Raw genomic sequence first — 15,134 nt, 5'->3', positions numbered from 1 at the left:
GAGGAAATGGGTTTCAGTTTCCTGGGCCCTACCACACACACACACACACACACACACTACTGATTGGCCCAAGATTGCCACAGAATCCCGGTGGGGCCGGGGAGGAGATTCCTTGATGCCGGGCGTCCCCAACTTTCCAAACCTCTGCCCCCACAGCAGAGAAGAAACCGAGACAGAGGTGCAGGGCGCCACCGCTTCCTCCACATGAGATCATGGTTTTCTCCACCAAGGAAGTTTTCCGAGTGCTGAATGAGAGCCTTTCCCCGCCCTCTTGCCCAAGGGCTATAAAGGCAGCTGCCTGCACAGCCAGCCAGCAGAAGCACCCTCAGCGAGGACACTGGGAGGGAGAGCAGCCACCCAGCCAGCGCCCCTGGAAGTAGCTCCCAGCCAAGCGAGCAGCCAGCAGGGCAGGTTCTGTCCCTCGAGTACACTGGCCCGAGGCGTCGCATCTTCCTCTAGAAAGGCCGCCATGAGCAGAGAGAGCATGATCAGCGACATCGAGCTGGCAGAGGAGGCGCTCCCCCAGAAGGCGGCGGGTCCCCAGGGCTCCAGGCGCTGCCTGTGCCTCAGCCTCTTCTCCTTCCTGCTCGTGGCGGGGGCCACCACGCTCTTCTGTCTCCTGAACTTCGGGGTGATCGGCCCCCAAAGGGAAGAGGTGAGTATCCGGGCAGCCGAAGCAGGGTGGGAGGCAAGAGAGGCAGGCTAGGAGGGGAAGAGGCCGGCTGCTGGGCGCAAGGCCTGCGGAGGGAGAGGAGACGCAGACCAGGTGGAGAGTAACGGTTGGAAGACAGACAGACCGCAGGATCTCAGACCCCTGCAGCCAGCTCAGGAAACACCCTTCATGGACGCAGGGAGGAATGAACGGGTGACCAAGCCTGTGCATACACTTGTAGAGATGTGGACAGAGATGCGGCCAGAAGGAGAGGGAAGAAGCAAGAGATAAAGACCTGAGACAGAGATAAGGGAGGTCGGAGTGGTGAGCGGAGAGATGAGGGGAGATAAAGCAAGACGAACCGCTCAGGACGCTGCACAGAAAGATGCCGCACAGTTGTGCGAATGAATGAGCAGAGCCGAGGGGAAGAAGAAAAACCAGATGTGGGGCAAAGAGGAGGGGGGCGCTTCTCCTTTGGGGCCACTCTTCAGCTACTAACCGCCTTCTCTTCCCACACAGAAGTTCCCGAATGGCCTCCCCATCATCGGCTCCATGGCCCAGACCCTCACACTCAGTACGTGGTCCAAGCTTCTCTCTTAATCTAGGATGGAGGGGGCAGTGAGCCCGGGGGTGGAAGAGTGGGGAGGGCTTGAGGCTTCGCTGAGGGAGGGAAGGGAATGGGGTCCATGGACACGGGTGCCTGCCGGGAAGCCTCGGGATCTCATCTTCGCCTCTCTTCTTCCCTTCAGGGTCCTCTTCTCAGAATGCCAGCGACAAGCCTGTGGCCCATGTCGTAGGTGAGAGCCATGCACTGTGTCTTGGGGTGAAGGGACAGGATTTGGGGGGTCAAACCAGGCTGAGAATAGCCAGAACTCGGAGGCAGGATGTGAAAGAGCCAAAGGGAGGTGATTGGAAAGCAAGGCGTCAGCGGGACCTCGAGGCCGACTCGGGCAGACAGAGGCTGCAGGAACCGGAAGTGAGGCGTGGGTAGAACCCGAGGCTCAGGGTGCGGAGTGTGAACCAACCGACAAGGTCGCACTGACTCAACTCTCTCTCCCTCAGCCAACCACCAAATGGAGGAGCAGCTGGAGTGGCTGAGCCGGCGTGCCAACGCCCTCCTGGCCAACGGCATGGAGCTCAAAGACAACCAGCTGGTGGTGCCCTCAGACGGGCTGTACCTCGTCTACTCCCAGGCCCTCTTCAAGGGACAAGGCTGCCCCCACTACGTGCTCCTCACGCACACCGTCAGCCGCTTTGCTGTCTCCTACCAGGACAAGGTCAGCCTCCTGTCTGCCATCAAGAGCCCCTGCCCCAAGGACACACCTGAGGGGGCCGAGCCCAAGCCCTGGTACGAGCCCATCTACCTGGGAGGGGTCTTCCAGCTGGAGAAGGGAGACCGGCTCAGCGCCGAGGTCAACCTGCCCCAGTACTTAGACTTTGCTGAACCTGGGCAGGTCTACTTTGGAGTCATCGCTCTGTGAAGCGAACGGGCAGGCGTCTGTCTGTCCGTTCCCTACCCAGCCCCCACTTGGACCCTTTCATTGTCTGCTCCTCAGAGCCCCAATCCATCTCCCTCAAACTTAGAAAGGGAGCTAGGACTCTGAGCTCAGAACTTTGCCGCTGTAACACTCAGAAACACGCGCTGCAGGGATGGTGGCCTGGACGGTGGGTTCTCACGAGCCACCATCAAGGATGCAAACGGGCTTTCAGAAGTCAGTGTCGCCTCAAAGCCCGATTCCTGGCCTCTGCAAAGGGGCAGGGGGAGGTCGGGCTGCCTCTGGCTCAGAATGCTTCTGGGGTCTCAGGGCTTCCTGTCTCCAGTTTCCAGGCTCTTCCCCGAGTCGCGGTGCCCAGCCCTCCTCACAGAGCCAGCCCCTCTATTTATAATTGCACTTCTGATTATTTATTTATTATTATTTATTTATTTATTTGCTTATGGATGTATTTATGTGAAGGGCCGGGTGTCCTGGAGGACCCAGTGTTGGGAGCTGTCCCAGACAGTCATGTTTTCTGTGAAAACAGAGCTGGACTATCAGCTCCTCCCACCCGGCCTCCCCGGCCCACCGCCTTCCTTTTGCTTATGTTTAAAACAAACTATTTATGTAACCCAGTTGTCTTAATGCTGATGTGGTGGCCAGGCTGCCGCCACATCACTGAACCTCTGCTCCCCACGGGAGCCGTGACTGTAATTGCCCTACGGGTGTGTGCAAAAATAAAGATTGCTTGAAAAAGAAGTATGATTTGTCTTGGGATGTAGTCTGCGTCTCTCCCTGGAGGTGAGAAGCCAACCCTACAGTCTTCCCTCCAGAGGCCTCCGGTCTCTGGGTCCAGACCTCAGCCTTTATGCCCCTAGGTCATTAAGACCCCACGGAACAGAAGCCAGCCAGCATCTCCACCTCTCCCCGGAAACAGGAGCCCAAACCTAATTACCTTTGCCTCTGGGCACGGGAATTTCCCGCTCTGGGAATTCCGAATACCTGCCGGGAAAGTACTGCCGTTCTTTCCGGCTGTGTGGCTCGGATGGAGCTGGGGAGGAGCCACATTCTCAGGTACCTGAATCACAGCCAAGGAAGAGCCCAGAGCTTCAGGTGTCCGGGCTCCAAGCACTAACCGTGCTCCCTGAGCCATTCACCCTCCCTCTGTGCAGACGAGCAGGCCGGGCCATAGAGAGAAGAGCTGCGCTCCACCTGTGCTGGTTTCCTGCTGGACAGGGCCAGCTCAGCCCCTCGGCCTTCACCTGTGCAGGTTCCCGGCTGGACAGGGCCGGCTCAGCTCTCTCCTCCTCCCAGCCACCAGCCTCCTTGTTCTTCCCACCCTCTGAAGATGAGAGAAGTGTTTTCAAAAGACACAGGACTGAAAGTGTGGCTCTGCAGAGTGTGTCCGGGTGGGGTGGGGGAGTGCTTAGAGTCTGGAATGCCCTGAAGTCAAACTCCAAGACAGCGACAACAAAGAAGGGGTTCCATGTGGGTGAAGGAGCTGTCGCCAGCCTTGGTTTCCCCAGTGTTTTGACAAATGATGACTGTGTGAGGTGGGTGGATTAGAAAGAGAAAAGTACCATGTTTAAATCCCCCCCTTTTTTAATTACTTAATCACACATGCAGGGCCTTGAATTTGATCCCACCAATAATAATAATGATATAATAATTTATTGCTGTTGTTGTTATTCAATAGTGCTTGCTGAAGCGTGTAAGGTCACCTTTATTCAGAACTGGTTATTGGTGCCGAGACTGTGGGGGACGCAGAGCCAGAGCAGGGTGGGCGTTGGGGGATGGCAAACGGTGAGGAAAGACAGGTCAGGGGTAGGGGGACTGTGTCTAAACAGCTCGCACCAGCGCCTGCTGAGACAGGCCGGGCGAGCAGACATCACCTCGGGCTGTGGAGGATGACTGGGGTGATGAGCTGTGGGGGAGGGGGCTGACGAGCCCACTGCATGGGCTTTTCCCTAAAACTAGACTGAACAAGGAAGGCGACGGCAGGGAGAAGATTCAGGAGCCAAAGCCGGTCACCCTCTCGCCCCACCGGAAGGCAGAGGCAAATAAGGAGCTGCTGTGTGGCCTTGAGCCCCAATGCCTGGGAGGCAGAAGCAGCCAAATCTTCAAGAGTTTCAAGTCCAGGCCAGAGTGGTCCACATAGTTAGACCCTCTCTCAGAAAGGAGGGGGGCTGGAGTGGTTGAGAGCTCTGACTGCTCTTCCAAAGGACCTGGGTTCAATTCCTAGCACCCACATGGCAGCTGTAACCTCCTGTAACTCCAGTTCTAGGGATCTGACACCCTCACACGAATGCACTTAAAACAGAAGTAAATAAATGGTTAAGGAAACAAGAAAAGAAAGATAATGGAATTGGAAGTGGAACTGCAGAGAGCGTCAGCCCACTGGGCTCACAGCGGGCTGGGCCGCCCTTCACCCCATAGCCAAGAGGGGAAAATCATGTGGTATGTTCCAAGGTTGGGGTGACCTAGATAGAACCCTGGTTTCCCCTCCACCTCCTCCAGCCAGGGTGTCCCAGCTGGAGGGGGGGTTCAGTGTGAGCAAAGGGTGAGGACTTTCCATTTCCACCAAGCGCCCCAGGGCAAGAGTCAGTTTCCTCTGTGACCTCCTCAGCATGACCTCCTCAGCCACGTCTCCATCCTCTCCCGGCTCCCCTGCTTCTCTCCTTTGCTTTCTTCACCCGGCTGCCCCCTTAACAGCCTGGAACTGACCCCTCAGACAACAGCTGTCCGAGCCCATGTTGACACACGCCCTTATCTCCAGCACTCAAGACAGGCGGGTCTCTGAGTTTCCAGGTCAGCCTGGTCCGCAGAGCAAGTTCCAGGCGAGCCAGGCCTATATGTGAGCCTGCCTATAGATAGGTAGGAAGGAAGGTAGGTAGGTAGATAGATAGATAGATAGATAGATAGATAGATAGATGAAGAAATGGGGAGAGAGAGAGAGAGAGGTAGCTGCTGTCGGGCAGCCAGCGGTGGGGAAGCTCACGGCCCACAGGGCTCTCTGTTCCTCAGTCTTGTGCGCGTTTTCTCTCTGGGAACGAATACTGTCCACCTTCCCGTGTGGACTCCAGAGGGCACGGCCAGGGGCAGAGGCCAGGAGAAAGGGCGTATGTGAGGGGGTCTTGCGGGGACCAGGTTTTTAGTACTTTGTGGGTTCTTCTTTTTTGTACCCTTTATCCCCACTCGCCCCCCAGTGTCACCCCCTAACACTAGACAGGAGAGAAAGGGGATGGGGGGAGGAATTTAGGAAAACCCCTGACTCTAATTTTTTTGTTGTTTCTTCTTTGACCACAGCTACGAACAAACCGCAACCAACCTCCCTAACGACCTGGCACTCGGGGTTTCACTGCCCCTTCTGCCCTCCACCTGGACCCCTGGCGGGCGCCAGAGCCTCGGGGTGGGCGCGGCGGGTGCCCACACCCCAGGCGGGGCGGCCCCCCCCCCCCTGCATGCTCCCCAGAATCAACTCCACGCCTGCATTTCCACGAAGGCACGCCGGCACGGGCCAGCGGCAGGGATCGCACGCTTTATTTTCCGAATTCGCGTCCTCCCCACCCCGCCCGCCCCGCCCCCGGCCGCGGGCTCGCCGGCTTCCTCCGCGGGCGCGCGCGGCCGTCAGGCCACCATCACCGCCCCGAAGAAGGTCTTGCCCCTGCGGTAGTCCACCATGTCGGGGTGGCTGATGTTGGCGTACAGCCTCTGGCCGCCCCGCAGCTGCACCAGGCCGCCGAAGCCCACGCTGGTGTACCACAGGGCGCCGAGGCGCGCGGGGTCGGCGGCGGGGCTCACGGTCTCCGCGCCTTCCAGCAGCAGCTCGGGGCCGCCGCGCCCGGAGGCGCCGCCCGCGCGGTACAGCGCGCTGCGCAGCGTGAGCGGGCGGCCGCCAGGGGGCGCCCTGCCGCGGTACCCCACGTGGCAGTACACGAAGTAGACGCCGTCCCGCGGCAGCGCCAGCCCGCCGGCGCGCGAGAACCGCGCTCCGCTCCTCAGGAACGCCTCCTCCTGGCTGGCCTCCCAGCCGAGCCCCGGCCCGCTCCTCCAGGCGCCTGCGGGGAGGGGGACACGCGCGGGCTGCGGCCTCCGCGGGGGACCGCAGCGGGCGGGGCTCCCCACCCGGGCCCCGCGGGGAGGGCGGGGGGACGATGCTGCCCGCGAGGCCCTGGCTGGCCGGATCCCGTCCTTTCTCTCCCTTTCAACCCGTTTCCAAGGGAGTCGGGGGGGGGGGGGGGGGGGGCGGGGGGGCCGCCGCGGGGGGGGGGGGGGGGGCCCTGGCCCGCCGTGGGGTGGCACTGCCCGCGTCCACCCGAGGAGCTTACCTATGAGGTGGGCAGCCGGGGGCTGGGCGCTGAGCCCCGCGTCTGCTGCCCCCGTCGGCAGCCGTCTAGCCCCTGGGTCTGCTGTGGGGCCCGCGGCGGGCGACGGGGTGGCCACCCATGCCAATGCCTCCCGAGGGGACGGCGCCACGGGGCCCGGGGACGGGGCGCCTCGGCCCCCGGAAGGTGGGGCTCTCTGGGGGTGCAGGCGGGGCTCAGGGGTGCCCGAGGGGCCGGGGGCTGAGGGCGGGAGGCACAGCGGCCTGTCGTCCAGTCTTCTCTGCGCCTGTGCTCCCGAGCCGCTGACCTTCTCGACCTGGAGGGGTAGGGGCCCAGCGCCAGGGTTCGGATCCCGCCCCAACCGCCGAGCCCAGCCCTCCCGAGCGTGCACAAAGACACAGGCGGGCTGTCAGGGAGGGGAGAGGCGAAAGGGGCTTGCAACATCAGGCCAGGCAGGACTGAGGGGGCAAAGCCAGACCAGACGCTCCCGCCGGGCCAGCTAGGCAGAAGCACAGCTCTGAGTCAGTAAACACGCGGGAGATGCAGCCCTCGCGCCCGCTGCAGCCACTCACCCGACGTCCCTGGTCCTGGGGCACCAGGGCCAGCACGGCCAGGACAGTGATGGGCACTGCCAAGAGCAGGGTCGCCAGCGAAGACGCTCCCGCCACAGCCAGCAAGAGGCAACCCCTCCCCCGGGGCCCCCCGCCCAGGCCCTGCAGTGCCCGCGTCCCCATGCAGACTCAGGAGCCGGAGCGGGCAGGGGCTTTCATAGCTCAGGGCACGGCCGCCCCTCCCTGCGGACCCACACACCTGCCTGGGACTTTCCGACGCCCCGGCTCCCCTCACCGAGCTTCCTGTTTACCCCGAGCTGGGGCCAGGGCGTGGGGTGCCTGGATGCCTGCGTTCTCTGAACTGGGGAAGGAGATGGGGCAGAGGGGTTTCAGGGAAAAGGAGAGGGGAGGGAAGGCCAGGCCCGGGGAGGGAAGGGGGCTTGCAGAGGGCCAGGCAGCGGGCCTGTGATGGCCAGGAGGGCTCCAGCTCCCCCACGTGCTCTTCGTGCCTGTGGACCTCACAGATCAGTGCTGCTGGAGGGAGGGCTGCAGGCGCGCGGGCACATACGCACGCACACGCACGCATGCACGCACACACACACGCATGCACACACACGAGCCCACGCGCGCGCACAGACACACACACCAGGGGCTAGGAGACTGAGTGGGAGGCCAAGCACGGACAGCTGTGTCTGCGGCCCCGAGGCGGCCCTCCGCACACACTGGCTGACTTCTTCAGGTCCCAGGTCCTGAAACTAGATGGGAAAGGCAGGGTTCAGCCAGTCCACAGTGATTGCGGCCTCAGTCTCTCTCTCTCCCTCTGGGGAAGGCCAACGGTAATGACACCTCCCTCAATACAAACTGAGAGAAGCAGGCAGAGGCGCGCTCCACCTCCAGGGAGCGCGCCCGGAATGTGCCTCATCCCTCCAGAAGCGTGAAATGTTTGGACGAATAAGCGATTCCTTTAATTCAGCGAACAGCACCAACCAAAGTAACGGCGGAGCTGATGGCTGATTGGAGCCTAGGGAAGAGCAGGTCCGAGGAAGCTGGCCGGGGGCTCAGGCCATCGCCCCTCCCTCATGGCCCTGCGGTCCCCGGTGGCGCAGTCCCGACCGACCGTGTTTGGGTAAGGAGGGACAGCACTGGGGATGTGCCGCCCTGCAGTCAAGTTACCCACTTGGCCCCAACCAAAGAGCCCTAAGGAGACAGAGGCACAGGGAGATGGGAAGGCTGGGCTGGGAGCAGAGCCGTTGACAGGCACCTGGCCAGTGGGTTCGATTCTGTAAGAAGCAAAGCAGCACTAATTTCAGATCCGTACATTTTACTCTATGCAAATTTCATCTTCCTGCGGCCAGAAGAAGAAAGAGGAAGCGAGGCCGAGCTTGAGCAACTTGGGGTAGCTTGCAGTAATGCTCACAGCTTGCGGAGCCGTGAGAAGCGGCCTGGGGACGCCTCGCTGGGCTGGGCCAGCCCTGTGCTGCAGGGCTGTGCTCCCAGCAGGATGACCGGAGGCCAGGGTCTCCCCCGACTCCTTGGCACGTGTGAGGCCAGGGTGGGGTGTGCAAGAACCCGGCTCAGCTGGAGAGAGGGAGGAGCCGGGCGGTGGGGTGCCTGACTTTAATCCCAGCGCCTGGAGGCAGAGGCAGGCTGAGGTCTGCGAGCTCAAGGCCGTCCCGGTCTACAGAGCAAGTTCCAGGACGGACATCCGGGGACACAGAGAAGCCCTGCCCCTTCCCGCAGCCCTCCAAAAAAGGAAAGCAAGATAGAAAAATGAGATAGGGATATGATTCAGCAAACGAAACAGTCCTAACAAGGTCAGGGTCCTCAACTCCCGAGGGCTCCGGCCCTTTAGCACGGTCCCCCCTCCCCCCGGAACCGTTTCACCGTTACTTCATAACAGTGAGTTGCTGCTTTTACAGATCGTAATGTGGATATCGGACACGACGGGTGGGTTCGGGACCCACGGCTTGAGAACCGAGACCTGGGTGCTGAGCCCGCGTTTCTGGGGCCTGAAGAGCTGGCCCAGCGAGAGGAGCACCTGCAGCTCTTTCGGGGGACCCGAGTTCAGGCGCCAGCGCCAGTCTGGGGACCCACAACCACCTGTAACTCCAGCCCCAGGGATCCAGCACCCTCTTGCGGCCTCTGATGGTGTTTGCTCTCCTGTTGTATATATACACAAACATACAATAAAACAATATTACCACTATTTAACATTACATTGATAATAATAAATTAATAAAAACAAATCTTTATATGTATACATTTGTTTTTCTAGATGTCCGAACTTTCTGCGTGTACGTGTGCGTGCCTGGGTGCCTGTGTGTGTGTGTTCATGAGTGTGAGTGCGTGGTCACTTCAGTGCTGGTCCAGGTCCGATGAGGCCTTCTCTGACCGCCCCTGTCACAGGCACTCCCTGTGATCTTCCGGGAATTCCCCTCCCACCTCCCACCCCACGGGAGGAATATGCACTCTCAGAAGTGGTTGCCACACCCATCTTTACGTGAGCTCTGCGGACTTGAACTCAGGTCTCCATGCTTGTGTATGTGGCGAGCGCTCTTTCCCAGCGGAGCTGTCTCCTCACCCAATGTTAGAGAGAGAGAGATGTAATTATAAAATATAAAAAGAAGAAAATCACTTAAATTGTGTCCTGTTTGTTCTACAGGGGGAACGCTGGGGTTGTGGGAAGGAAGTGCCACGAAGTTCCTGAATTTGTTCGCAAAAACATGCAGAGTGAACCAGGCACCACGTCTCCTCCGCCTCTGCCTCCATTTTAGCTGTTCAAAGACCTGGGGTGCTGCCCTCTGGCGCCCTTTCCTTCTCAGTCCCGGTGCCACCGAGGGCTTCGCCCAGGTCCTCACTCCCAGGCCGTTTAGGCCTTGGCTCTCTGCCTCCTGTGGGAAGTCCTCCCCGACCCCTGCAGCTTGGCCAGCGCCAGCCCGTCACCCACTTCCTGTCTCACATCTGTAAGCGGATCTGTGTGGCTGCCTCGGACTCCTCTGCTTCTGAAGCAGCTGCAGACGCCAGGGAAGCCCCCCCCCCCCCCCCCACACACACACACAACCCAGAGCTCCTGCACCAGAGGTGCCTGGGAGCACATGCCCAGATCAGCACACTCAGCAGAAGGGGGAGGCGGTCATCGGAGCCCCTGAGGAGGTGGGCATCTGTGTTGCAGGACGTGATCCCTTTGTGAACCCGGAGGCTGGGAACCGTCAAACCCTGTTTCTTGTTTGGTCTGTTTCAGCCCTGTCGAACACCTTAATCCAAGAGCTTTCTGTTTCCTGTAAGCAGGTACGGTTCAGCCAGCCCCAGCACACACCTGTAATCCCAGAGCTCTGTGTGCCTGGATCCAATGAAGGTAACCCTAGGTCAAGAGCAAGAAATCAGCTGACAGGGATTAAAGAGTAGGGAGGGACTTTGAGTTGAGGGGTACTTAAGACAGGGTGAAGAAGGAGCTTAAGCTCTCTGGCTTTGAGCTAGCAAGCCTTTGGCCTTGCATTTTTTGGCTTTTTCCTCCTAGACTGTCAGCTGAGCTAGTGAGCTTTTTGAGCTCTTCTGTGATGTGAGCTGAGCAGAAAGGTCAGCTGGGCACTTTCTCTGCCTCTTTTGGCAGTTTTTCACCCCAGCACCTGGATCCTGAGTCTTTATTGGTAAAATAGAATGATTGGGATTTTCTTTCTTTCTTTCTTTCCTTTCTTTTTCTTTTTTTCTTTTTTCAAGACAGGGTTTCTCTGTATAGCCTTGGGTGTCCTGGATTCACTTTGTAGACCAGGCTGGCTTCAAACTCAGAGATCTGCCTTGCCTCTGCCTCCCCAGTTGCTAGGATTATAGGGGATTTTCGATTCTTTAATAACAACATTTTGGCGCTCCAGTGAGAGGCACAACCCCACAGACAGAGAGATCGTGCCAGCCAAGGACAAACAAAAGCCATCAGATTTGGTAAGTCACCTGGGAAATCCTCAAGGAGAGAGTTAAGGATGGGAACTTAACAGAAAGCTTTGGGACCCTGTATGATGCTACTCTAGATGGCTTGAAGATGAAGCAGAAAATGAAAAGCTAAACAGCTTAGTGGAAATTGCCCCAATGCCAATTATGGTTGTTATTGGTATTTTATACTTTATTCTTAATAACCGTATAGCTCTCTGTAGTTGCTCAAAGAAAAAATGAATGCAAGCCTTTGAAGGAAAACTAGAGAGACTTATCAATGGGAATAAAACTACTCAGATGCAGACAGAGGAATTTTGACAAGTCTTAGAAAGAGTTATAAATGAGAACAAGAAAAGTTCTCAGACACAGACAGGATTTTAGACAGGAACCCCTCATGCTACCACATAGGGAAACTGAAGGGGGTCAGCCCAAGGTTGTTAGCTTCAGCACACCCAGTTACACACCAGGCCACCCAGGAGGCGGGAGTGCCCCAAGGTTCTAACGGATGGGAATGGCCTCCTCTAGACACATCAGATCTGAGGAGATCCACGCGGTTGTCTCCGATGGTGTGCATCCATTCTAGGTTGAGCAGATGTTAAATTCATCAACTCAGAACAGGGTTATTCCCCAAGACTACAGATTTGACAACAGCAATATTGGAACCTGCTCCTCAGTTACAATAGTGACCATGGTGGAAAGAGGAAGCAAAAGCCGTAGGAAAATGAAGTCAGGCCAGAGGTATTGATGTTTCCCAGTGTCAGTCGCTAGGCGAAGGCCAATATGCTGAGTTACAAAGGCAGCTTGAATTGCAGGGTCGCTCCTTGGCGCTGTGTCATTTAGTAGCTTGAAATGCTTGGGATAAGGTTGAAGAATCAAGAAAGAGATCTGAGTCGTTTACTAAAATTAAACAAGGCCCCAAAGAAACCTTTACTGATTTTTGCAAGAACCGACTTCAGCTGTAAGTAGAATAGTATCAGATTCAGAAGCCAGGAAAGTACTAAATGAAACTAAGCTCTTAAAAATGCCAAGTCAGAATGCAAAGGAGTAATCAGACCTTTAAAGGCAAGATCAGCACCAGCAGAGGGATGAATAGAGTTAGGGCTGATATTAGATCTCATGTTTATGGATAGGGAGGTAATTTCTAAAAGAGTCAGGAAAAATCAAAATGGCAGACATTTTAATTGCGGTGAGCAAGGCCATTTGAAAAGGGAGTGTAGGCGCGATGTTCCTAGAAACTGGTTTTTCTAGGGATAATCCAAAAAAAAGGCCCCGGCCTTCTGGATATGCAGAAGATGTGACAGGCTAGCACTGGACTAAGGAATGGAGGCCAGCGAGGGACAGGTAAGGTAACCCTTTGCTCTCAGGAAGCACCTGAGGCCCGGGTGCAGGCCTCAGCATCAAATTCAATTCAATCATCCCCTGTCAGTTTAGGAGAAGCTCATCCACAGAGTGATCAAAAGATTTAGCGCCTGTTGTTAAAAACAGCACTGCTCTGGATGTAATAAAGGACAGAAAAGCTTCAAAAGATAAAACAAAAATTCAAGAAAGAACATAAAACAAATATATTGGCAAACTGCTACAAATGATCAGAAACCTAAGCTAGAAATACAAATAAATGGCACTGGAATTGAAGGTTTAGTAGGCACAGGAGCAGTTGTAACAATAATTTCACCAAAATCTTGGCATCTAGACTGGCCTCTTCAGAAAGTAAATATTCAGCTTCTAGGGATTAGAACTTTATGTTAAGCAAAACCAAGTGCAAGATGGGTTGAATATATAGGGCCAGAAGGACAAATAGGAAAATTAAAGCCATATGTGGCTAATAGAGCCATGAATTTATGGGGATGTGATTTGTTGCAGCAATGGAAAACACAGATTAACATTCCTCCAATCCCAGAAGCAAAGTATAAAATAAAGACTGCTTCTGAGAAAAATATTAAAAGGACAGTCAGAGACTGTCCAAGCTGTCTATAAGCAAGACAGGACAGGTGCTGGTCTTTCAAGCACCCTACCTTTAAAATGGCTGACAAACCTGTATGTGTGGATCAATGGCCCATGACAAAAGAAAAATTACAGAACTGCTGGTACAGGAAGAGCTAAATGCTCAACACAATAATGAATCTACCAGTCCATGAAATTCCCCTGTGTTCATTATAAAACAGAAATCAGAAAAATGGAGGATGTTAACAGATTTAAGAGCCATAAATGATTCAGCCAATTTCAGCTCTTTACAGCCTGAAATCCCATTGCCTTCTTTATTTCCTAAGTCATGGCCTTTCGTGGTAATTAATTGAGTTAAAGGATTGCTTTTTCACAGTCCCTTTGCATGAGCATGATAGGGAAAGATTTGCTTTCTCAGTGCCAATGCTACTATAAAATAATAGTGATTCAATAAAGAGATATCATTGGTTGGACTTACCACAAGGAATATTAAACAGTCCTACCTTGTGCCACTGTTTGTACAACAGCCATGAGAAATAATTCATAAACAGTTTCCTCAAGCTAAATTTTACCATTATATGGATGATATCTTACTGGCTGATTCAGATGTGGATACTTTAGAAAAATGTTTGATGAAGTAAAGAGAATTTTGCCTTTCTGGGGATTACAAACTGCTCCTGAAAAAATACAAAGAGGAGATTTTATCAGTTATCTAGGATATCAGATAGGTTTACAGAAAATTTGATCACAGAAAGTACAAATCTAGAAAAATCAATTGTAAACTCTTAATGATTTTCAAAAGTTGCTGGGAGATATTAACTGGCTGTGGCTCACAATTGGATTAATTACTCAAAAGCTAAGCAATTTATTTCAGACCTTACAAGGTAATAAGGTCTTAAGTAGTCCAAGAAAATTATCTGCTGAGGCTGAGAGAAAATTGGCTCCAGTAGAAAAGAAATTACAGGATATATATGAGGATTACTGGAATCCAAAGCTGGATTGTATTTTGGTTATTTTGCCTTCTACTTATTTTCCACAGAATTTCTTATGCAAAGAGAATATATTATCTTAAAATGAAAATTTTTAGCACACAGACAATAAAAATTAAAGACCTATGTTAAAAAAAAAAGTTTCTAAATTGATTCTGAAAGGAAAAATAGGACTTTGTAAATTAGCAGGAATAGACCCAGCAGAAATTGAGGTACCTTTTACTAATGCTGAAATTGCCTCATTATGGGCAGAAAATGAACATTGGCAAAGAGCATGCGGTAATTTTGGGGGAGAGATTAACAATAAATATTCCAAAAGCAAGAGACTTCAATTTATATATATTAAAAAAAAATAATTGTACTCTCCCGCATATGGTAAAAGGGAGAACAACTTCTGTAACACCTACATTTCATACTGATGCCAATAAATCAGGAAAGCCACAATACCTTTTATGAAATATAAAAGACCAAGGCTGTAAGTTAGGAAATTTCAGTTAAGTGGCTCAGAGCCCTTGTGATTTAGTTAAAAACCAGAGCCGTATGCCACTGTTATGGTGTTGTGTGATTTTCCTGAATCTCTCAATATGCGGAAAGAGTTGTTTTACATATTGGAACTGCTGAGCTTATTCTGGATGATTCAGAATTAACTTCACTGTTTATTCAACTACAAGTAATCAGAAATAGCAATCACCCGGTGTATAGAACATGTATCAGATCTCTGGGTCTAACAGGCCCCTAGCAAAAGGGAATGATGAAATTGATGAGCTGTTAATAGGAAATGTGCTAGAAGCCTCAGAATTTCGTAAACACCATGTTAACAGCAAAGGCTTGAAAGATTTTTTTTTTTTATTCTATTTTACATGTTAGGTCCCTTGGAATTGGCATTACAGACAGTTGTGAGCTGCCATGTGGGTTCTGGGACTTGAACCCAGATCCTTTGGAAGAGCAGCCAGTGTTCCTAACCATTGAGCCATCTCTCCAGCCCAGATTTTTCTATCACTTGGCTACAAGCCAAGGGAATTATAAGGACATGTCCAACTTATACTTTGTATAACCAAACTCCATTACCTGCAGGAAGTAACCCAAAGAAATAAAATCTGGCAACTGGATGTTTTTCATTTTTCAGAGTTTGGAAATTTAAAGTGTGTGCACCACAGCATAGATACATATTCAGGATTTCAATGAGCAGCTGCTTTCAGTTCCGAAGAGGCGGATTCTGTAATTACACGTTAATTAGAAGTCGTGGCTGTTATGGGGACACCTGTACAGATTAAGAC

At 53.8% G+C, this 15,134-nt stretch overlaps 2 protein-coding genes across 2 annotated transcripts; one reads left to right on the top strand and one right to left on the bottom strand.

The window, feature by feature from the left end:
- The first annotated feature begins 212 nt into the window (after positions 1-212).
- Tnf (tumor necrosis factor) lies at positions 213-2,349 on the top strand. The gene is given in 5 exon segments (XM_055591998.1): positions 213-366; positions 369-655; positions 1,172-1,226; positions 1,402-1,449; positions 1,715-2,349. Coding segments are annotated over 5 exon segments (963 nt in total). The 3' UTR covers positions 2,134-2,349.
- A 3,382-nt stretch (positions 2,350-5,731) lies between these two features.
- Ltb (lymphotoxin beta) lies at positions 5,732-7,246 on the bottom strand. Its single transcript, XM_055591976.1, has 3 exons — positions 7,025-7,246; positions 6,456-6,768; positions 5,732-6,185 (listed from the first exon to the last, which is right to left on the bottom strand). The coding sequence occupies exons 1-3, from the start codon at positions 7,184-7,186 to the stop codon at positions 5,755-5,757; spliced, it is 906 nt and encodes a 301-aa protein (XP_055447951.1). The 5' UTR covers positions 7,187-7,246; the 3' UTR covers positions 5,732-5,754.
- Positions 7,247-15,134: the final 7,888 nt, after the last annotated feature.

The sequence above is a fragment of the Psammomys obesus genome, unplaced genomic scaffold (assembly GCF_907164565.1).
Source record: "Psammomys obesus unplaced genomic scaffold, mPsaObe1.curated_primary_1811, whole genome shotgun sequence".
NCBI classification, from domain to species: Eukaryota; Metazoa; Chordata; class Mammalia; order Rodentia; family Muridae; genus Psammomys; species Psammomys obesus.
The sequence above is the reverse complement of the archived record's forward strand: the minus strand, read 5'-3'. Positions and strand labels throughout refer to the sequence as shown.